The sequence below is a fragment of the Myotis lucifugus genome, unplaced genomic scaffold (assembly GCF_000147115.1).
Source record: "Myotis lucifugus unplaced genomic scaffold, Myoluc2.0 scaffold_46, whole genome shotgun sequence".
NCBI lineage: Eukaryota > Metazoa > Chordata > Mammalia > Chiroptera > Vespertilionidae > Myotis > Myotis lucifugus.
This window is the reverse complement of record NW_005871094.1, coordinates 6,508,306-6,532,078: the sequence shown is the minus strand read 5'-3', so window position 1 is coordinate 6,532,078 and position 23,773 is coordinate 6,508,306. Positions and strand designations below refer to the sequence as shown.

The 23,773-nt window shown below is 36.5% G+C and overlaps 1 protein-coding gene, 1 non-coding gene and 2 pseudogenes across 2 annotated transcripts in view; 3 read left to right on the top strand and 1 right to left on the bottom strand.

Annotated features, from left to right (window-relative positions):
• TMEM209 (transmembrane protein 209) overlaps positions 1 to 23,773 on the bottom strand; it is a 29,910-nt gene that overhangs the window by 1,822 nt on the left and 4,315 nt on the right. The window contains exons 6-14 of the mRNA XM_006088357.3: positions 22,191 to 22,389; positions 14,571 to 14,746; positions 13,877 to 13,948; positions 10,752 to 10,848; positions 9,473 to 9,598; positions 6,743 to 6,840; positions 4,818 to 4,932; positions 4,626 to 4,723; positions 2,239 to 2,312 (exon numbers count right to left, since the gene is read on the bottom strand). Of these exons, the coding sequence (XP_006088419.2) occupies positions 2,239 to 2,312; positions 4,626 to 4,723; positions 4,818 to 4,932; positions 6,743 to 6,840; positions 9,473 to 9,598; positions 10,752 to 10,848; positions 13,877 to 13,948; positions 14,571 to 14,746; positions 22,191 to 22,389 (1,055 nt within the window). The remainder of the gene's footprint in view (positions 1 to 2,238; positions 2,313 to 4,625; positions 4,724 to 4,817; positions 4,933 to 6,742; positions 6,841 to 9,472; positions 9,599 to 10,751; positions 10,849 to 13,876; positions 13,949 to 14,570; positions 14,747 to 22,190; positions 22,390 to 23,773) is intronic.
• LOC111825929 lies at positions 3,428 to 3,533 on the top strand. The gene has a single exon (XR_002829159.1). It is a non-coding gene; the product is annotated as a U6 spliceosomal RNA (small nuclear RNA).
• LOC106697099 lies at positions 5,047 to 5,446 on the top strand (annotated as a pseudogene).
• On the top strand, positions 7,726 to 7,808 carry LOC111825922 (annotated as a pseudogene).

Here is a 23,773-nt window from a genome sequence, read left to right as displayed (position 1 = left end):
TTAGTGGATTTGCATATGGGCATTAATATAAACTAAACCATATTTCACATATAAAAAAAATCACTGAGGGGGTAGGTAGGGGCTGGGAGGAGGGGAATAAGGGGGGAAATGGGAGATATCTGTAATACTACCAACAATAAAAAATATATTAAAAAATAAATAAAGAAAAATCACCTTAGCTGATCTGCTCAGTGGTTAGTGGTGGCCCACACACTGATGGATCACAGATTTGTGTGCAGGCTTGATTCCCGCCCTAGTTGGGGGGGGAGGGGGGAGGGGTGTGTGTACGGGAGGCAACCAGTTGATGTGTCTCTCACACATCAATGTCTCTCTCTCTCTCTCTCTCTCTCTCTCTCTCTCTCTCTCTCTCTCTTCCCTCCCTTCCACTCTCTTTAAAAATCAATGGGGAAAAAAAATATCCTTGGGTGAGGATTAACAAAAAGAAAAATCGGTTTCTACTCCAGAGAGTAATATAACTGTATTTAAAGTGTGAGAAGAGGGCTATAAGAGAGATAAATTACTCATCTAACAGAGTAAGAAATCAATCAACTGTGTCCAACACTGAAGAATCAAGAGAGAGCTGCACACCTCTATTACTTGGAGTCATAGGAGTAATATCAGAATGAAAAGCTACAGGAGTTTCAAGTGGGTAATACAGGGAACTGCTTATTTCTGTCATTAACTTTTAGCACGATATGATTTATTAAATTATGAGTATGTATTCATTTTGATAAAAATTAAAAATATATATTACAAAAATGCCCTTCAAAAAGGTAATTTCTATCAGCCATTATTTTCCTATTTTTTCATACCCCACCGACACACAATGATAAATCTCAATTTGATAGAAAAATGTTTTAATTTGGGCTTGTCTATGAGGCTAAGCATCTTTTCATGTTTATTAACCATTTGCATAACATTTTCTATGAAAAAGTCTTTTGTGTCTTTGACCACTTTCTATATTTTTCTTTTCTAATTAACTTACATGCTTTACATGTGATGAATATTAACGTAGGTTTGCTATATGTGTTGCAACTATAATGCTTTGTTTCAGTATGACATTTAACTTTAAACTTTATTTATGATGTCTTTCGCTGAACAGAACACTTAAATTACTATGTGGTCAATTCTGTCTAGATTTTTTCCCCTTTGGAAGTAAAACATTCATCTTATTCCAGTAACGACACAGATACGTGGCATTAAATTAAAAATGTTTTTGGATCAATCTGCTGATTTACGGGCATGATTCCAAATGGAGTATATCTGAGCCACTTGCTATTTCCTTTAAGATACAGGGTAGTAGTTTTTAACCATTTCATTATTTTAGAATATGTTAAAAAGAGTAAGCAATCATACTTTTAAATTTAATTCAAAGTTATTTTCCTTGGTTAAAAAAACCCCCAAAATAAATAAAACACAAATTAGTCTTGGTCAAAATGTTTCATTTTCTACATGTAAGTTGTACACTTAAAGATAAGCACTGTATCAATTTGTTTGTGGCCTTTGAATAAATTATTGTTCCACTGAGTACTTTTAAAGCTTTTACGTTTTTATGCATATGACAAATTGTATGTGGCACTCCACACAAGATTCACACCATCATGGCAAATCATTTATGCATCTAACTATCAATTTGGATCTACAGAAGAAAAGATAAATTTTCAATTAAAACAGAAAACTAGCCCTAGCCAGTTTGGCTCAGTGATTGGAGTGTTGGCCCGTAGACTGAAGGGTCCTGGGTTTGATTCCAGTCAAGGGCACGTACCTCGGTTGCAGGCTCAATCCCCGGCCTGAACCAGGGCCACCAATTGATGTGTCTCTCTCACATCAATGTTTCTCTTTCTCTGTCTCTCCCCCGCCCTTCTACTCTGTCTAAAAATCAATGGGAAAAATATCCTTGTGTGAGGATTAACAAAAACAAAACAAAACAAAAAGACAAAAAACTAAAACTTCATTGTTTATTTAAAATATGTCTAAAGCCAACCAATTGAGCCACCGTGGCTAGAAATTACCATTTTTGAAGGGCATTTTTATAATACATTTTAAAAATTTTTATCAAAATGCATACTCATAATTTAATAAATCATATAGTGCTAAAAGTTAATGACAGAAATAAGCAGTTCCCTGTATTACCCAAGCCACTTCCCAAAGTCACCACTTGAAACTCCTGCAAAATCTTAAAGGAAGAAAATCAGTTAATAAATTATGTACTTGTGTTTTTTAAGGACAAATACCTACCCAAGCATTCCTGACTCTTTGGTCTTTATGATGTAAAGGAACATTAATAATGTATGAAACATATTATTTCGGCCCTGGAACAAAGACAAAAAAGACAGCAAGATTTAAACTAAACCAAGCAAAAGAAAACAACAACAACAACAACAACACAAAAAACAAGCAAAAAAAAACCCCACAAAAACTAAACCAAGCAAAAGATTCAGTCTGATAGATAAATGCAGATCCTATCAATTCACATTCTACAAACTCAGAATTCCATGTAACTCAGATTTTCATTCACTCATTAAAGACAGTGCCTACTTTGTGCTAGGAAGTGGGAATACTGAAGTGAGTAAGACAGAGAGGATCCATTAAATCAAGGAGCTTAAAGTCTAGTAAAAGGCAGACAGAAAATTCAGAATTACAAAAAGTGTGATGAATGTTATGAGGGGGAGGGGGAAGGTGCCATGGGAACACATGTGGGCCTCTGACCCAGACTGGTGAACCAGGGAATGCCTCTCTGAGGAAGAGATTTTAAAGTTGAGACCTGAAAGATGAGTAGAAAGTAAACAGACTGGGAAGTTTCTATACGTGGAGAGTAGCACTTACAAAGTCCTGGAAGAGAGCTATTGTTAGGCTGGTGCCCCTGCATACTATACACACAAAATGCTCTATCTCAAAAATTAACAGCATAAACAAAAGTATGGGGATTAAAAAACTTTAAATCATACTTCAATTATATGTTAATAACAATATAAGTAACAGGTTAAACATAAATTTATTTTATCTACAAGTGACTACACGGCAGCATTTTGCTAGCCCTAAAATCAAGCAATGATATGTAATCTCTGGTCTTTAAACTAGCTCCTAACTTAGGTTTTCAATTCACTGATCAACTTGCACCTACTTACTCTGATTCAGTCTTTTTACTCAAGAATCTAAGGTTATATAATTTTTAAAACACAGTGTTTCTTAAAAAAAAAAAAAGATTTCAAAGGAAGTTCAATGGCCCAAAATATTTATACTTTTAGAAAGTTGAAATATTAAAATTGAAAAATTGAAATTAATATTCTTCCTTGGGAATCTGATGGAGAACACATTTTATAATTACAGTCAATGTAAAAATTTCTTAGTAAAGACACTGATAAAAATAACTGCAAAGGTCCTCAAAAGAACTGATGTTTACAATCAAGAATAAAACACCTGGGTAATGCTGGCTTCAGAAGCACATATACTAAGATTAGAACAATACAGGGAAGATTAGCATGGACCCTGTGCACGGTAACACACAAATTGGTGAAGTGTTCCATATTAAAGACAAACAAAACCCTTGATAGAAGTGTAAATCGGTACAATTCCCTTTTTTATAAAGTAGTTTGATATCGATTTTAAAAGCCTTGAAGATATCCTGTAACCTAGAATTTTACTTTTGGACTCTGAGCTAAAGAAATCACCCAAAATGCAGATAGCTATACATATAAAGATGAATATTCAGCAATATTTATGGTAATTAAGAATTAGAGCACCGTCAGTGTGGTTCAGTGGTTGAGCGTCAACCATGACCCAAGAGGTGACGAGATCGATTACAGGTCAGGGCACATGCCTGGGTTGTGGACTCAATCCCCAGTAGGGGTCGTGCAGGAGGCAGCTGATCAGTGATTCTCTCTCATCATTGATGTTTCTATTTCTCCTTCTCCCTTTCTCCCTGAAATCAATAAACATATATTAAAATAAATAAATAAATAAATAAATAAATAAAAATAAATATATTTTTAAAGAAGTATCTTTATGAAGATTTTTAATGGTATGGAAATTATAAAGTTAATCTTTAAAATCATTTACATAAATGATTTCAACCCATAAAAAAGAAGAGAGGGCCCTGGATGGTGTGCTCAATGGTTAGAACATTGGCCCAAGGATGAAGGGTCGAGGATTTGATTCCTGGTCAAGGGCGAGTACCTGGGTTGCAGGCTCCATCCCCGGCCCTAGTCGGGGCACATGCAGGAGGCAACCAATCAATGTGTCTCTCTCACGTTGATGTTTCTCTCTCCCTCTTCATCTTTCCCTCCCTCCTTTCCAGTCTCTCTGAAAAATCAATGGAAAAAATATCCTCAGGTGAGGACTAAAAAAAAAAAGTACAGAAAAAGAGCAAAATGAAATTTACTGAAAACAATACACCAACATGTTAACAGCTGCCTCTAAGTAATAAAATAATGAGTGATTTTTCTTTATACTTTCCCCAATTAAACATATATTTTATAGTTAAAAATGGGCTGAAGCAAGAAACACATTTTCCCTAATTTAAAAAGTTTACCTATTTCATAAACAAGAGATTCTAATTTTAAAAACATCATCAAAGCAAGTCATCCGTGACATTCTATAATAGCAGCTTCTACATTTAGAAGTACCTTTGGAAGATTGTAGACATGACGCTGGTAGATTAGCTCATAATGGGGAGGGTTGATAGCACTCTGATAAATGCAAAAGACATTCTCATTTGTCACATCTGTAAAGGAAATATGCTACATGAGAAACAAACAAAATCACCAGATGTATTTCATGTAAAAAGTTCAACTCATTCTTTCAGAAGAGGCTTATACCTGGTTTATTTGGTGTCTGAACAAAGTGCTGAGAAGTAAATGTTTTTCCGTCGGGGTATTTAGGATGTGGAGGTAATCTGGAATCAAGGTAGGTGCAAAACACATGCATAATGATCTAAAAATGAGAAAACAACTTTTTAAAATCAGCATGAAAATCTATCATGGATGTAGCCCTTTAAAAACATCTGTGCTCTTTTCCTTCCTGGCTGCTTGAAGATCAATCTTCGTCATGAATGACACAGTAACTATCCTGACCAGGAAGTTCATGACCAACAGAATACTTCAGCGGAAGCAAATGGTCATTGACGTCCTTCACCCTGGGAAGGCAACAGTACCCAAGACAGAAATTCGGGAAAAACTAGCCAAAATGTGTAAGACCACACCAGATGTCATCTTTGTGTTTGGCTTCAGAACCCACTTTGGTGGTGGCAAGACAATTAGCTTTGGCATGATTTTTGTATGATTCCTTGGATTACGCAAAGAAAAATGAACCCAAACACAGACTTGTAAGACATGGCCTATATGAAAAAAAGAAGACCTCAAGAAAACAGAGAAAGGAACCCAAGAACAGAATGAAGACAGTCAGGGGGGCTGCAAAGGCCAATGTTGGTGCTGGCAAAAAGAAGTAAAGATTCTTCAGTGACTTTATCGGTGGTGATGGTGCAGATTTTTCATGAGAGGATTAATAAACCAAACGTTTATGTGTAAAAAAAAAAAAAAATCTGTGTTTATAACTCTAATTTAAAATTTTTTCCCTAAAGAGAAAATTAGCAAAAATGCTTTCAAGTGGTTTTAAGATGAAATCTGTAAAATGAAAAGATAAAAAAGACATTCCTAGTTTTCTGTGAAGTAGATCATTCACACCCATATAGCTAATGAGCAGCAAAACCAAGATAAAAAAATACATATTTATCCAATTCTCAATTTGAATATCAGCATTTAAAACATCATTTTCACACAAAAGTCACTATAAAAAAAATCAAGAACATGATTTTGAAAAACTCATAAATGACCCAAATTTTTATAATCTTTGATCTTATAAATCTAATTCTAGGAATCTTTCTTTTTTTTAAAATTTTTTATTTTTATTTTTATTGATTTCAGAGAGGGAGAGGGAGAGAGATAGAAACATCAATGATGAGAGAGAATAATTGATTAGCTGCCTCCCTACTGGGGATCGAGCCCACAACCCTGCATGTGTCCTTGACTGGAATTGAACCTGGGATCCTTCAGTCTGCAGGCCGAAGCTCTATCCACTGAGCAAAACCAGCTAGGGCAAGGAATCTTTCTTAAAGTAGTAATTTCAAATAAGAAAGAAATATGCATCATGATATTCCTTGCAATATTATTTAAGATAGAAAAACAAAAATCCCTTCCCCTATCACATTTCTCAAACTTTTAAGTCTAATATTGGAGAACAGTTGAATGACAGTATATAATAATAAAAAACCTAGTTAAATATTGCAAAAGTGAAAAAAAAAACAAGATATATCATTTTACATACATGATTACAACTGTGATAAAAAACATTAAAAAATAGTACAACCTAAGTAAAGGGAAAAAAATACACCAAAATAGTAACACTTATTGGGTTAAGATGTTGGTACAATTTTAATTTTTTATTTCTACTTTAGTTTCCAAATTCTTTTAAATATTTATTTTGATAACGGGAAAATAAAAACACAGAAATCCAATAACAAAACTGAAAAAACGCCCTGGCCGAGTAGCTCAGTTGGTCAGAGCATCATCCTGATGTGCCAAGGTTGCGGGTTTGATCCTCAATCAGGGCACATACAAGAAGCAACCAATAATGCATCAATAAGTAGAACAACAAATCTTTTTTTCTCTCTCTCTCCAAAAGCACTAAAAACAAACAAACAAAAACCACAGAAAAACAACAACAAAAAATAAAACTGCAGACTCACAGCAGAATCAGTGGGCAGGTCTGTATCCCACTTGCGTCCTTTGAAGTCTCCGCCTCTATTCCATCGAAACGAGCTCATACAGCCTCCCTGAGAAAGTTCTGTGCCAATAAAGGTGAAATTTAAAAAGCTAAGACTGTGCAAAAGTGAGGGGAAAATGGCTAAGGGGTTATAATAAGAGAAGCACATCATCTTAAAAACCTGATTAAACGATCCATAACATAAATATAAAAGATTAACTTAAAGATCACCAGAAGAAAGAACTACATAAATCCAAAATGTGAGATAACACTAATATTCTGGATTCTTAAAGTCAATGTCATGTAGGCAAAAGGTGGCAGACTCGAGACAGAGACAAAAAAAAAAAAGAAAAAAGAAAAAGAAAATGATGAAATAATACATTTAATGTGTGAACCTACACTTTATTCCTGGTTAGAAAAAAAATAGGGCATATAACATTATTTGGACAATTGGGAAATTTGAATTGTATATTAGATAATATAGAAATATTTTAAATTTTTAATTGTATTATGGTAATGTAGGGGAATTTATTCTTTTAGGAATTCACATGCTGAAAAATAATAATGCCTATACAATATACTTTCAAATGAGCAAAAGAAAGTGTGTATGTATACATATATGTACATGTATATGTGTAGCGAGAGAGAGAGAGAGAATCAAATATGGAAAATGTTAATAACTATTCAATCTAGAAGGCTTATACAGGGTTCATTGTACTTCTTTGTATATTTGATATACATTAATACTTTATATATAATTTGCATATATATGAGCGCGCGCGCACACACACTTTTTTTTTATATACAAAACCTATGGGGCAATCTTGCCAAAAAATTGTAACCTAAATTTTCAGGAAATAACAGAGAACAGAGGGTCAAGTAAAAGTACACCATGGGGATGCATCCAACAAAATCCATACCATGGGAAACACTACAGGACAAACAATCCAGTTCTTTCAAAAAATGAGCTTTGCGCAGTGGCAGTATTGTAGCCAATGAGGTTTATCCAAGGCGCGATTACTGCTAATTGGAAAAAAAAATAAGTTGCAAAGAAAAAAAATGATGGGTGGGAAACCTATAGCTTAAAAGAAACAAATATAGCAACCAATCACAACATGTGATAATATTTGAATCCCAATTCAAATAAACAGTACCAAAAAAAAGTAATTACACATTTTAAGAGATGGTTGGAAATTTGTATATATAGACTGTATATTTCATGATATAAATAAATTATCATAGCGCAGGTGGTATGGCTCAAATGGTTGAGAGTCAACCTATGAAGTCATGATAAATGCTTATTCCTGTACCTCAGTCAAACCTAGGGGGGAAAAGGGTGCACCGGGAGTGCAGGAGGCAGCTGATCAATGATTCTCTCTCATCATTGATGTTTCTATCTCTCTCTCTCCCTCCCTTCTTCTCTGAAATCAATATATATATACACACACACATATATATATTTTAAAAGAAATTGTTAAAATATTAGATGTAATAATTATATTATAGTTATGTTTTTTAAAAGGTTTTATCTTTTAGAGATATCTAGAGATATTTACAGATAAAGTGATAATGATACATAGGATTTGCTTCACACACACAGGAAGAGAGGAGGTAGATTGGGATATGGAGAGGGCAGAGATTGACCGGGGACTGATGGTTGTTGGGACCGGGTGCTAGGTACAAAAGTGTGGAGCATACTGTTGTGTCTAGTTTTATGTATGTTTTAATTCTCCTTATATAAAAAGTCAACCTATGAAGTCATGATAAATGCTTATTCCTGTACCTCAGTCAAACCTAGGGGGGAAAAGGGTGCACCATAATATTTTGAAATTAAGATTTACAATAAATCTGAAGAGTGAGATATTATTTCTAAAACTTGCTTTAGAGATAAGAACATTTTACAGAGTTTACCCAAATGAAAATAGGCAAAAAGAGAGTGTGTGGGAATATCAGGGAGGATAAATTTCCTGATTCTCAAGTCAGCTTCCTCAGATCACATTTCCCCCAAATGATCAGAAGATAACAAAATGTAAAAAAAGGAACATAATAGCCCTGGCCAGTGGGGCTCAGCAGTTAGTGTCAAACCTGAGCACCAAAGGGCCATGGGTCCAATTCCCAGTCAAGCGCATGTACCTGAGTTGCCCTGGCATCAGTGTTTCTCTCTCCTTCTCCCTCCCTCCCTCCCTCCCTCCCTCCCTCCCTCCTTCCCTCCCTCCCTCACCCCACCACTCTCTCTAAAAATGAATGGAAAAAATATTTTCAAGTGAGGATTAAACAAAACAACAACAACAAAAGAACATAAATATGACATAAAAATGGAAAGAAATAAGAATCACCTTGCTGAAATTATAAAGAATGTCAAAGTGGCACCATTTTTGACAGTTTAAGAATAGAAAATGAGTGAAATATTCATTGAGCCCTTTTAGCTCATTTTTAAGTCTTTCTATATAGAATAAAATTATTAACTAACATATTCAAGGCTAAGTATATTATTTTGATAATTATTAAGCATATAAAACATAAAACCCAAGTTGTTCAAATATAACTCTTAATAAAGCTGTAATTAAATATATTTTTATAAAATGTAAGATCATACTTAGTGATATTTTTAATTTTTTGCAAAAAATTTTCCCCTTTGTTATCTTTATTTATAAAATCTGAAAGTAGTGAAAAAGTTCTCGTTTTTCCCCCCCCTCTTCAAATCAATAGTTACCTTTGATCCTTTCAAACAAGTATTCCTGATTTGGGGTAAGGTCCAGATACTGCACAATTGTATTCAGAGTTGGAATGAGAGGAGCTTTGACAAGAGCAGCTTGTTTCAAGCTGGTAATATTAGCCTCTGTTAAAAATAAAACACACCAAAAACATTATTATTCACTTGGGCCTCTAAAAAATACTTAAAATGCTCTTCCTACATAAACGTTGAAGGAATACTAGTAAATGACAGCAATGATAGTTTATCTTAACAATTTGCATTTATCTACTTTACTTATAATTTATTTTATCATTTCTGACAAAGGTGGCCAGATATCTATCTTTCTCTGTCTCCCTCCCTTCCTCCTCCCAGCCCCCCAAAGAATCAGCCAGATCCATTTTGGAAGATATATAAACAACTAATACATTACAGTCCAGCCATAAAAATAATACTGGATAATACTTAACAAAATAGAAAGAGCAAGGGGAAAAAAACATAAGACTCTGATTTAATTAGATATATGTATGTACCATATTTCCTCAACCTCTGAATATACACTTTTCATGTTCTTAAATTATAAGATAACTTACAATTGATATATATATATAGTTAATATCATAGTATTTCTTAAAAAAATAACAATTGGTCGTGACTAAATTGATAATGGTTATTGCTGGAAGCTGAATGGTAAGTAATATTCTTCTTTGTGTATTTTTGTACTTTTTGAATTTTCTACTTGAACACTGTATACTGCTTTTGTAGTCATAAAGCAATGGTGTTCTTTTTTAAAAAGCACATCATGCTGGTACTGACAGATGTTACAACATGGATGAAACTTGAAAACATTATAATATTAAGTGAAAGAAGCCAGTCACAAAGGACAACATATTGCATATCCCATTTGTACAAAATATCCAGAAGAGGTCTATCTATAGAGACAGAAAGAAGCCTGCTAGTTGCCTAGGGCTGGAGAATGGGTGGTGGTGGGAAAGCAGAGGTGACTGCTAAAGAGTATGTGGGTTTCTTTTTGAAGTGATGAAATAGTCTTAAGATTGACTATGGTGATGGTTGTACAACTCAAACCTTTGAACTGTAGACTTAAATTGATGAACTATATGTAAGTAAATTATATTTCAATAAAACTTAATATTAAAAAAACTATATTATAAAGATTTAGTTTTATTTCCTTCACCTCAAGATAACAAAGGAAGTTGTTAAATAGCCCACTACAGAAGAAATGTCCCACCTGCAGATTCACCGAAGGGTAAATCAAATGCTGGGCTCTATTTTCACATACCTCCTATTTGCAGCTCTGGACAACCCATGCGTCTCATCTGTGTGCTGACAGACTCAATCTCTTGTACAAGTGACACTAATATTGTCTCATTGATCCACTAGGAAAAAATGAGGTAAAGATTTTACACATGTAACTACAAAGCATTTCTCAAATAATTATTCACAAGACTCTAAGATTTTTTTATTGCTGTGTACTTTAAATATTACAGAGTATAGTGAAAGAGAATGGAAGTAGCAGCTACCTGAAGTCCAAGTTAAGTAAGCTGATTAAGTTATAGTCTTAAATCACATATGCCTGTTTTTTTTGTTTTGTTTTTTTAAATATATTTTATTGATTTTCTACAGAGAGGAAGGGAGAGAGATAAAGAGCTAGAAACATCGATGAGAGAGAAACATCGATCAGCTGCCTCCTGCACACCTCCCACTGGGGATGTGCCCACAACCAAGGCACATGCCCTCGACCGGAATCGAACCCGGGACCCCTCAGCCCACAGGCCGACGCTCCATCCACTGAGCCAAACCGGCCTCGGCTGCCTGTTTTTTTTTTTTGAAGAATATATGAAACATCCAGTTGTATGTTAAGTTTTTCTTAAATGTTTCTTTCTATGCTTATTATTCTAAGCTAAAAGGATTAACTCAGCAGGCTCACCCAATTCCCTAACCACGTAGCAAACAAATGTATTATATTTGAAACTGGCTTGTGAACATTACCATATTACTTTAGGACTAGGAATTTCAAATGCCACTTTGTGTGGCTATTATCAAACTAATTCCAGGAAATGAAAACACTGTCTAAGGAAATAGCTTATCTGGTTTATTTGTGTTGTTTCTTTTTTTGTGTGTGTGTATGTTTTTAGAAACTTCCACCATTTCTGTTTCCATGCGTCTGTTTAACCATAAAATTAAAGGATGAAAAAAGTTTCAGGTCAAATAAATGTCTACTATTCCTTAAAAAAAAAAAAAATCCCCCAAATTCTAAATTTCAGAACACTGTAGCCTAAGGAATTCAGATAAGGGATCGTGCTTATATTTCTTTCAAGCTAATACTCTCAACCAAGCCTTTATATTTTAAATATATTGGCACTTTAGATAAGCCTATATGTGGAAATAAGAGAGAGTACAATTCTAAAATATCATTTCACTCATTCATACTTCCAACATTTATTTAAACACATTCTACATTGTCAGCTACTCTTTCGCTGCAACAAACTGATCTAAGGGGTTCAGGAGAGAGATCTAGGCCCCATTCCCAGAAAGTCTGAGTACTTCCAGGGCTGGGCTCAAGAATTTTTATTTATCTATTTTAATTTAATTGTATTTCACTTTTTGTTAATTTTCACCCAAGGATATTTTTCCCATTGATTTTTAGAGAGACTGGAAAGGAGGGAGGGGAGGAGGATTGAGAGAGAGAGGGAGAGAGACATCGATGTGAGAGAGACACATCAACTGGTTGCCTCCCACATTTGCCACAACAGGGGCGAGGGATTGAAGTGCCCTTGACTAGGAATCAAACCCATGACTCTGCGGTGTGTGGGCCATTGCTCTAATCACTAAGCACACAGGACAGGGCAAAAATTTTATTTTTATTTATTTATTTATTTATTGCTTAAAATATTACAAAGAGTAGTACATTTGTCTCCTTTTTTCCCCCCCTTGACCTTCCCCCTGCCTCCCCTACCCCCCAGTGTCTTGTGTCCATTGGTTATGCTTATATGCATGCATACAAGTCCTTTGGTTGATCTCTTACCCGCCCCCCGCCCCCTCCCTGCCAATCCCTCCCCAGCCTTCCTGCTGTAGTTTGACAGTCTGTTTAATGCTGCTCTGCCTCTGTATCTATTTTTGTTCATCAGTTTATAATGGTCCTTATTATCCATAAATGAGTGAGATCATGTGGTATTTTTCTTTCAGTGACTGGCTTATTTCACTTAGCATAATGCTCTCCAGTTCCATCCATGCTGTTGCAAATGGTAAGTATTTCTTCTTTTTTACAGCAGCATAGTATTCCATTGTGTATATGACAGGGAAAAAATTTTATTTTTAAAAAGTCATCCAGCCCTAGCTGGTTTAGCTCAGTGGGACTGAAGGGTCCAGGGTTCGATTCCAGTCAGGGCACAAGTCTGCAGGGGGTACAGGAGGCAGCCAATTGATGATTCTGTCACTGATGTTTCTATTTCTCTCTCCCTTTCCCTTCCTTTCTGAAATCAATAAAAATATATTTAAAAAAAACACCCATCCAGACTTCTGGTTCAAGAAAATAGGCTGCTATTTTTCATCACTCCCTCTTGATACCCTATTTAAATTACAATAAAAGAATGCAAAAGGAGTGCAAGTGATTTCAAGGTATTTCTAGAAATGAGTAGCTGCAGATGAATAACTGTTGCAACATGAAACAGGGGAAGAAGTGGTGGCCTCTACAGAATCTACGTGGACACCTGCAGTGGAGGAGGGGCCAATGTGCCCAGCAGAACCTGGGACATACAGGCACTACAGAGGGCGAGAAAGAGAGGCAGGGGTGGAAACAAAGGAATTAACACACTCTGTACATGGAAGAATTGGCCTTCCCAACCTCCAGGCCAAAAACAGAGAGGGTTCTTCTTTAAAAAAAAATCAAAGAAACTGATATGTATTCATCAATCAGCTGCCTCCCACATGCTCCCCACTGGAGATCAAGCCTGCAACCCAGGCATGAGATCTGACTGGGAATTGAACTTGAAATCTTTTTGGTATACAGGACAACGCTCCAACCAACCGAGCCTCCCGCAAGAACCTCATTTTGTTTCCCACACATTTCTAGACACACAATAGGCTCTGACAAAAAAGCTCTTTGAAAAATAAAATTGAGATGTTGGAAAAGGGAAGAAGGTCATATTGTTCCTTTATCTATTCAAAAGACACTGATTTACTAAACATAGAGGGGGAAAAATCCCTTAAAAATGGACACACACACACAAAAAATGGACTCCATAAGGTAAATGTCATGTTTATCCTTATATATGTTCCATCCATATTGCACTTTTACAATTTCTGATATCTAATTAATAATTAAGATCTCTAATTGATATTCTAATAACATACTTTGTATATTAAGAGGCACTAATAATGTCCAAAGAGTAATGTCAAACTTACATTTCTGAACTTAGCTGTCCATGAATCCATATGGTCAAGAAGTTGTCTATTCATAGTCACTCTTGCCCAAACCTATTAAAAACATTTAAAATGAACAATCAGTGAGGAAAAAAATCTTGCCAGAAATCAGTTATTCTTTTCCTCAACCTCAAAAATATTTGGAATACTTTGGGGGAAAAAACTTCATACATGTCAATAATGATCTAATATGTAACATTTTTTTATTACGCATTTGTTGCTATTCATGCAGACATATCTTTGAAATTCCTAATGTCGGTATGATTAAAAAACATTCTTCTTGCTTTTTAAGAACAAAGTAAAAATCCTGTATTTGGTATTAAACTGATGAAGTTAGACTGTCAATTGTTCTAACCTAAATATATTTTAAAAACAAGAGTTCTGTTTATGTTAAATAGAAATTGATACTTGAGATACCTTTTTATAAATGAATGCAGAAAAATGTTTTAGGCAGGATACTAAGGTCAACTATGTGTTATAAAGAGTAAAACATGCAGTATTATTCCATTTTAGGTACAGATTTAGATAGGAGACTTTCCACTCTTTAATGTGCCAAATTTATGTTATCCGCCAGTAAAAGTGGAGGTTACAGGGACAAAAAAAGTTCCAGAAGTAAAAGATGACTTTCTAATGATCTGTAAATCATAAATATTAAGTCATTTTTATTTTCATTTACCTCCTCTGCAGCTTGTTTAGAACCGAGATCGGCTTCATCTTTGTTAGCACATGGAGCCTGGGACCTACAGGCAAGCTGATATTGAAACTTCTTTAGAGTTTGTACATAATCTCCCATAGAACGATTGTAGTTCCAGAAAGTAGGGCTGGTGGAAGGCGAGGTAGAATCTGGGCTCCCTACAATGATGAATTTAAAGAGAATCAGTGTGTAGTAGGCATTTTGACATCTAGAGTTACTATGTGAGCACAGGGTACCTAGGCACAGAGGCAAGGGCAACCAAGGAAGACAGTGCCTCAAGGCGCTTCTCTTTTTTCTCCTCCCTAACATTATATTTTCTTTAGAGAACATGAACTACTTATGCTAAAAGTTAACAAGGACATTTAGGAACAGTATTAATTTAAGAGCCATAATCGTAAGTGTGGAAAGTGGTTTGTTTGGTTGTAAAATTAAGCTTGTTTCACTCTCTAAGACTTTCAAATGATTCAACGAGAAATAAAAGAGAGATTTATTCAGGAAATAAATAGGCTAAGGAAGTTCCTTGCTTAAATCTTTCTGAATGGGATAACTACAGCCTCCTATTAATAAACTACTCTTTGGGCTAGCAACTAAACTCACTCTTCCCTGCACTATACTGTGTTTACTCATATCCTGTTGTAATTCCTGTGTTGAAATAAAAGAGACTGCTGATCACACTTCTGAATAATTTACTTCTAGGAAATGTAAAAAGTTATATTTAGGGACTTAATCCTATAATTATGGGAGTAATTATCACATTAAAGTCAATTATCTTTCTTTTTTAAAACCTTACCTGAGGACATGCTTTTTTAAAAAAATTGATTTTAGAGAGAGAGAGGAAGGAAGCAGGAGGGAGAGCAAGAGAGAGAAAGAGAGAGAGAGAGAGAGAGAGAGAGAGAGAGAGAGAGAGAGAAACATCCACATGACAGTGAAACACAGATTGGTTGCCTCCCGCACACGTCCCAACCAGTGATCAAACCTGAAAACTGGGCACATGCCCTGACCAGGAATCGAACCCAAGACCCTCCAGTGTGTGGGACCAACACTCCAACCAACCAAGCAACACTGGGCCATAGTTTAACTCTTTCCAAATAGAATGTGAGCTTCTGGAGGGCAGAGAGTATTTTTTTCCCCTAGCACTTAGCACAGTATTTGAATAAACAGCAAGTTTTGAAAGATAATTATATACTTATAAAGGGCTTATTTTTTCAGAGTTTAACTAATATAAAAAACTAGAGGCCTGTTGCACGAAGATTCGTGCAACAGGCCTTCCCTCCCCCTAGCTGCCAGCACCGGTTTTCCTCCAGCACCCGGGACCCAGGCCTTCACTCCGGCCGGAGCCACCTTCAAGCCCTGGCTGCTCCGGCCGGAGCTGCCTTCAGTCTTCGCTCTGCCACTTCGTGCTGTATGCAAATTAACCGCCATTTTTGTTGGTGGTTAATTTGCATATTGAGCTGATTAGCCAATGGGAGGCGAAGCAAAGGTATGGTCAATTACCCTGTTTGTCTATTATTAGATAGGATACCAATTGATACTTCATACCCACACACAACAATCACAAATAGAAATGTTTTTTTTTAATCTTAGCAGAATTTCTAAGAGGAATGACTATCTATATATATAAAAACCCTAATATGCAAATAGACCAAACGGCGGAACAACCGAACAACCGGTTGCTATGATGTGTGCTGACCACCAGGGGGCATGCGCAGAACATGGCAGGTGTTGGCCGATGCAGGATGGTGGAGCAGATGAGAGGGGGCGCCAGACCAAGGTAGGGCACTGGTCACTGTCATCAGGGCAAGTTACTGAAAATTCTTTGCTCCTATGCGCTGTGGTCCTGACCGATGCTTGCGCCCACTGGCCCCGATCGCTCCACGCTGTTAGTAAGTGTGAGCGGCGGCAGCCGGCTCTGATTGCCCCTCAGGGCTTTCTTCACTTCCTCCTGCTCCTGAGGGGTGATCAGGGCAGGCAGCCACCTCTTGCACCCACTCCTGTCGCTGGCCCTGCTCGCACTCGCAGCTGGCACCAGTGCCGGAGCCCTGGCTCGCACCCGCTGCTGGTGCCAGCCCCAATCGTTCCGCACTGTCAGTGGGTGCAAGTGGGGCCAGCACTGTCAGCGTGTGGGAGCAGTGGCGGCGGCAGGAGTGGAGCTGCTGGCAGACACGGAGGCGTAGTGGGAGGGGCTGGGCGGGGGCGTGGAGGATGGGCTGAGACCCGCCCCTGTGCCTACTGCAGCCTCACAGCCCACAGTTCCTTTCAAGGTGCACAAATTTGTGCACTGGGCCCCTAGTGTACATATATATATATATATATATATATATATATATATATATATAAATATTTATTAAAATAAAAATGGAGCTTGCAAAAAAGTTAAGAGGAATAGCCAGTGGCTAGAAATGAAGAGAGAATTGAAAATCAGAGTGGCATGTGTGTAAGCTGATGCTGTGGCTGCTCTGAAGAATTTTGTAGGTTTTAGGACACCTATCGGCTTGGATTTCAGTGGCCAAATGGGAACTGGAAATGAAGATGTAGGAAATAAAGATGTAGGAAATAAAGATGTAGGAAATAAAGATGTAGAGAGTTGGATAGAGACCTTTCTCCAACCTCCATCCCTTGCACCTGGCATAGGGCCAGGAACCTCAAAGGCCACATTCTCGGTGGATAAGAAAATAATCTGACCACTGGGTACCAAGAGATAACAAGGAAGCTTATGTGTCTTAGGCTGTTGGGAGATTAATCTTTTAAGCCTAGACAGTACTTAAGTTAGTTCAAAGTTAATGATATTCCTTAGGGACCTGGCAGAGTCATATACAAACTTCTCAGAGAAAACAAGGCTTACATCCAGCCCACCCAGGATAGAAAAAGCACAGATAAAACTCTACTGAAGATGAGCCTACCAAAAACACAAAAGAAAAACCAGATGAATCACAAGGAAAAAAGCTCAAAGCATGAATCCATAAGATAAAAAAATGTTAGTATTTCACCTCCACGAACGTCAGATAACTGAACTATTAGACAGAGGCTTTGTTAAAGTATGTTTAAGTGATTGAGATAGGAAGAGGAATTGAAGACAGAAACAAAACAAGATACTCTAAAATAAACCAGGCATATTTGAAAGAAAGCCAAATAAAACTGAAAAATGAAAAAATACGAATTAAAAAACTCAATTAGTTAATTAAAAAGCAGTTTAGACATTGCTAAAGAAAGAACCAACCATGAGTCCCAACTGGCTAAAATGAACAAACTGTGGGGTAAACAGAAAGTTCTTTACAGAAGAATGCTAAACGACTAAATGTAGAAGAAATGAAAAGTATTAGCAGGCTTACATTGTGAAATTACCACTATATTAACTTATTGGGAAAGGACCATCAATGGATGCTAGCTAAAATCACTTGTTGAAAGGCTGTACGGGGAACAATACCGTATATTCACAGTCTCAAAGAATCACACTACAGATTATTTATAAATTACAAAAGGGAAAAGCTATTATGGAGAAATCAGGTTGCATCACCTTGGCCAATGATCCAATTTAACATTATCAATAAAGGAACAAGAAGATATCATGTGTCTCCTGATGTCATACACTAAAAGGAACACATCACCACCTAAGTTGTATTCTTGACAAAAAATATTTAAACTGATTCTAATGAGAAAATGATCACATAAATCCAATTGTGCAATACAACTAGCCTAACCTCTTCAAAATGTAAATGTCATAAAAGATGCAAAAAACCTTAAGTTTTCTAGATTAAAGAAGACAGAAGCATGACAACTAAATGCAATACGTGAACCTTAATTAGATTAGTAAAAGGGGGGCGACTACAAAGGTCATTACTGTGTAGGAAATGTGAACATGAATAATGGTAGTATCTTAAGTATGATGATCATGTTGAAAATACTTAAGATAGAAAGGAAAATGTCCTTGTTCTCAGGAGATGCATGTGAACTATTTAGGGATGAAGTGGCTCTTTAGCAAAAAAGTGGGTATGTGAGAAAGAGCACATGAGGGCCTGGTTTCTCACTACTGGAGAAAGAAGTTACAAATACAGAAAGGGAGAAGAGGCTAGAATAAACCCAGCATGGCTGGACTGGAATTGGAAGTATTAGTATGAACTCAAGGTTTTTAATACAGTTGACCCTTGAACAATGCGGGGGTTAGGGGCACCTAACCTACCCTTCCAGTCAAAAATCTATGTATAACTTTTGACTCTGCCAAAACTTAACTACTAATAGTCTCCTGTTGACCAGAAGCTTTACCCATAACATAAACAGTTGATTAACACATATTCTGTGTGTTATATGTATTATGTACTGTATTCTTACAATAAAGTAAACTATAGATAAGAAAATGCTATTAAGAAAATCATTAAGAGCCCTAGCTGGTTTAGCTCAGTGGATAGTGCATCGGCCTGTGGACTGAAGGGTCCCGGGTTCAATTCTGTTCAAGGGCACATGCTTGGGTTGCAGGCTCGATCCCCAGTAGGGGGCGTGCAGGAAGCAGCCAATCAGTAATTCTCTCTCATCATTGATGTTTCTATCTCTCCCTCTTTCTCTCCCTCTCTGAAATCAATAAAAATATTTAAAAAAGAAAGAAAATCATAAGAGTACATGTATTTACAGTACTGTACATATTTACTGAAAAAACAAAACGAAACACTTGTTAGTGGACACATGCCATTCAAACCCATGTTACTGAAGAATCAACTGATGGATTAATATAGATGGATAGATGTAGAAATACATATGGATGTGTATGTGCATGTACATACCTATATAATAAAAGCCCAGCGACCGTTATGGTGGAACAACCAGAATAACCAGTTGCTATGACATGCACTGACCACCAGGGGGGAAAAGGTTAATGCAGGAGCTGCCCCTGGTGGTCAATGTGCTCCCACTGGGGGAGCGCTGCTCAACCAGAAGCTGGGCTCACGGCTGGCGAGCACAGTGGCGAGCCAAGCGGTAAGGAGTGAGCAGACGGTAGGTTAGGAGTGAGAGGTCCCGAACTCCAAGGGGGTGCAGGCTGAGGGCACCCCCGCCCCCCGCATGAATTTCATACATCGGGCCTCTATTATAGATATATTTCCTAGCTGTCTGCTGAGAGGACCTAGAGTAATGACACCCCATTAACATGGCATATCCAATACCCAGATACTAATTTCTAAATATTATTTTTCACTAAAAGCAACTACGGCCTCTTAAAGAAACAGAATGACTCCAGAGCCAGGTAGTAGGAAAAATACAAAAGGAGTCTGAAATATCTTGTGGTCCGCAAAAGTTAAAAAAAAAAGTGCTCAAGAATGAATAATGTCATGTCTAAAGAACACTGAAGTCAGAGGCCCACTAGCCAAATCTGAGACAATATAACCATTAAAATAAATGACATAATTGAGAAGAAGAAAAAGGTCCATCTTAGAGTACAATGCCAATAAATAAATATGAAAGGTGGTTGCCCAACAATGTGAATGTACTTAATACCACTGAATTATACACTTAAAAATGGTCAAAATGTGATGATGGAAGGAGACTTGGGGTGATGAATACATAATACAATATATAGTTGATATATTAAATTGTACACCTGAAACCTATATAATTTTTTTTAAGCCTTACCCAATTTTATTTTTTTAGTGCGAGAGGAAAAGAGAGAGAGAGAGAGACAGAGAGAGAGAGACACTGATCTGCTACCTCCCATACGTGCTGACTGGAGATTGAACTCATCATCTTTTGTATATGCGATGCTCCAATCAATTGAGCCACTGGGCCAGGGCTGTAACCTATATAGTTTCATTAACCAATGTCACCCCCAATAAATTCAATTAAAAAATGGTTAAAATGATAAATCTTACGTATATATCACAAAAAAGTTTAAACAAATAAGGTATAAATGTTAAAAGAATGACAGAATTAGAAAGCCACGACAACAAACATAGTAATAATTAATTTTGAAAAGAATCTCAAAAGGATGTTAAAACTAGTAAGTCAAATTTAATGAGAAAGAGGATATTTGTATAGTCTCAAAGTAGCTCCCCCCCCCACCAAATACTTATTATTTACAAATTAATTTGTACAAAATACTTAACTAAAATCTATGGGCACAGAAGTGTTAAAAGTATAGGGATAAACACAGATGTACCCAGCAAATGCTAACCAAATGAAAACAGTACAGCTGTGTTAATGTCAGACAAAATATTCTTGAAGGCAAAAAGCCTAAGTGATAAAAGGAGTAATTGGCCAGAAAGATATTAACGATTCTGAATTTACATGCACTTAACATAGTCTCATAGACACTTAGCAAATTTGACACAATTACGAGGAGATATTCACTGGAAGACAATCAGTGACAGTTTTTAACACAGTTCCTTCGTGACTAATCGATCAAGCAGACAAAAATTAATAAAGAACTTAAGAACACCGCCAAAAAGCTTACTAAATAAATAAATATGGGGTCCGATATTTGAGACTATGCATTTTTTTCAATATAACAAGAACCATTTATAAAAAGTCATCACACAGCAGGCCTAAAAGCAAGTCTGAAAAAAATACCAGAAAATCAATAGGGTACAGATCAGACTCTCTAACCATAGCACAATCAACTTAGAGAATAGAAAAAAGATAACCAAGCCTTTCATTTCATATATTTGGAAATTAAAAGCAACACTAATCAATAATAACAATATTTCCAAACAACTCCTTTATGCCAAAGAAGAAATAAAAACGGAAGTCAGAAAAGCTCTGGCTATGACAAGGATATGTAGAGGGTTAATAGATTGTTCTTTGAACTATATCCTATAGTTTTCAGTGTTCTTGAAATATTTCAAAATTTAAAAGAAATAGCACGCATTGACAAATAACAAGATAATATTGATTTGTTTCTCTGACATTTGTGGCAATTCCAGGCCAAATTATATTAAAAATCAATGGAGAGATTTAAAGTGACACAAAGAGCCATGGTCCAATAACTGGCTTCCTCATTGTGGCCATGCTTTAGCACCTAATGTGCTTTCTGTGAAAGTTCCTGAGGGGGAAAAATCATTACTCTGCTCAATAACCTAATCTGGTGTCAAATAATTGACTTTGTAATAATCAAATCCACCACAAATAGATTAACATTTTCTAACATTGTTTCCCAAGGTAAATTAAAGATAAGTTTAAAATGTTTTGAAAAACAGCAGCACTTCCAGCGTAAATCCCTGCTCTGTCCTTCATCGTTCCAGGCCACACCAACCTTCCCAAAGGAGACAACTATCACTTCACTGAGCTTTGCTGTACCGGCCACTTCAAAAAAATTTGATAGTCTTAACTTTTAAATAGAAATTATAACTTACATTATAATTAAAAGCTTTCAATCTTAATGTAGATGAAAGGTTCAAGATTTCTCAGTTAGTTCAGCTTTATTTTACTTCTGAAATTTGGAACTTAACTCTAACTGCATAAAATATAAAAACAAAATGTATTTCTCTCCTAAGCTACACAAGGTATATAAGTTAAAAAGACTTAACATTTATGTACAGATAATCCAAGTAACGGAAATAATAGGTTAAGGATAATGTAAAGTGACACCATATATATGTTAGGTCTAAAAATATATGTACATACCCAGCTTAACTCTATGCTGTTTCTCTTCTTCACTTCTAAGAAAAGTATCCAAGGTTCGTAGGTCTGTCATGTAGTCGTGTTTGTCAGTAGGGGAGTTATAGACAGTGGGTGAAGAACGGTAGCGAGATCGCAATCCACTGCCCTCCACGGGTCCGACAGTGGTAGGGTACGAAGAAGGAGAGGGACTATGACTTGCCAACTATACAAAATAAAAATAACCTTTATTTTACTTAATTGAAATTTACTTTTGTTTTGGCTTTTGACTTTCAAAAAGTAATACACCAATAATAAAATCCAGACCACTGACACCACCAGGCTGACCCGGATATGAAGCAATAGGAACTCTCGTTCATTGCTGGTGGGAATGCAAAATGGTACAGCCACTTTGGAAGACAGCCTGATGGTTTCTTACAAAACTAAACATACTCTTACCATACATCTAGCAATCGTGCTCACCCAAAGGAGTTGAAAGCTTATGTCCACACAAAAACCTGCACACAGATGTTTATATAGTTTTATTCATAACTGCCAAAACTTGGAAGCAACCTACTTTAGTAGGTAAATAGACAAACTGTGGCACATCTGGACAATAGGATATTATTCAGCACTAAAAGGAGCTATGAAAAAACATAAAGGAAGCTAAATGCATATTAAGTGAAAGAAGCTAATCTGAGAAGGTTACATACAGTACAATGACAACTATATGGTATTCTGAAAAAGGCAAAATTATGGAGACAGCCCTAGCCGGTTTGGCTCAGTGGATACAGCATTGGCCTAAGGATCGAAGGGTCTGGGGTTTGATTCTAGTTAGGTTCCTCCCCAACCCAGGCCCTGGTCGAGGCTCGTGCGGGAGGCAACCAATCGATGTGTTTCTCTCACACTGATATTTCTCTCTGCCTTTCCTGCTCTCTTCCACTCTCTCTAAAAATCAATGGAAAAATATCCTCAGGTGAGGATTCAAAAAAAACAAACAAAAAAAAAACTATGGAGACAATAAAAAGATCAGCTGTTGTCAGGGGTTGGGGGAAGGATGAATAAGTGGAACATGTGGATTTTTTTTCTATTTTTAAACATTTTATAACTCATAAAACAGTGCCTGTATAAAAATTCACACAAAGTTGCTAGAGAGCATACAATTTCCAAAAATGTCCTGGGTTTTTGTTACATTCAGTTTTCTAAAGATGCACTCAAATCAATGATAAAATGCAAACATTATGTGATGGTTCATTTTCTTTGGTAAAACTATTTTCATTATTTTGTCTCCTCACAGTATTAACTCTGATAACACTTTGTGCAGGGTCTGCTATCACTAGGATATCAGAAAAACATTAAGGCTGGATCTATGCAAGGCAAGTATTTCCAAATGGCAGTAACAGCTCTTGGTCCCCAGCCCCACTTCATAGCACCTATCTACACAGGCAGGGAGACAGCTCAATGGGCTCCAATCAGGGGTCTTGAGAAACCCCCTCCCCCATCAGGCAAGAGACAAATGTTTTGGGGAAAGGTGGAAACTGAGGGCCATCTCTACAGGAACCCTGTGGCCATGCTGTGGTTTGGTCAGGCCAGTGACTCTTAGCATTTAA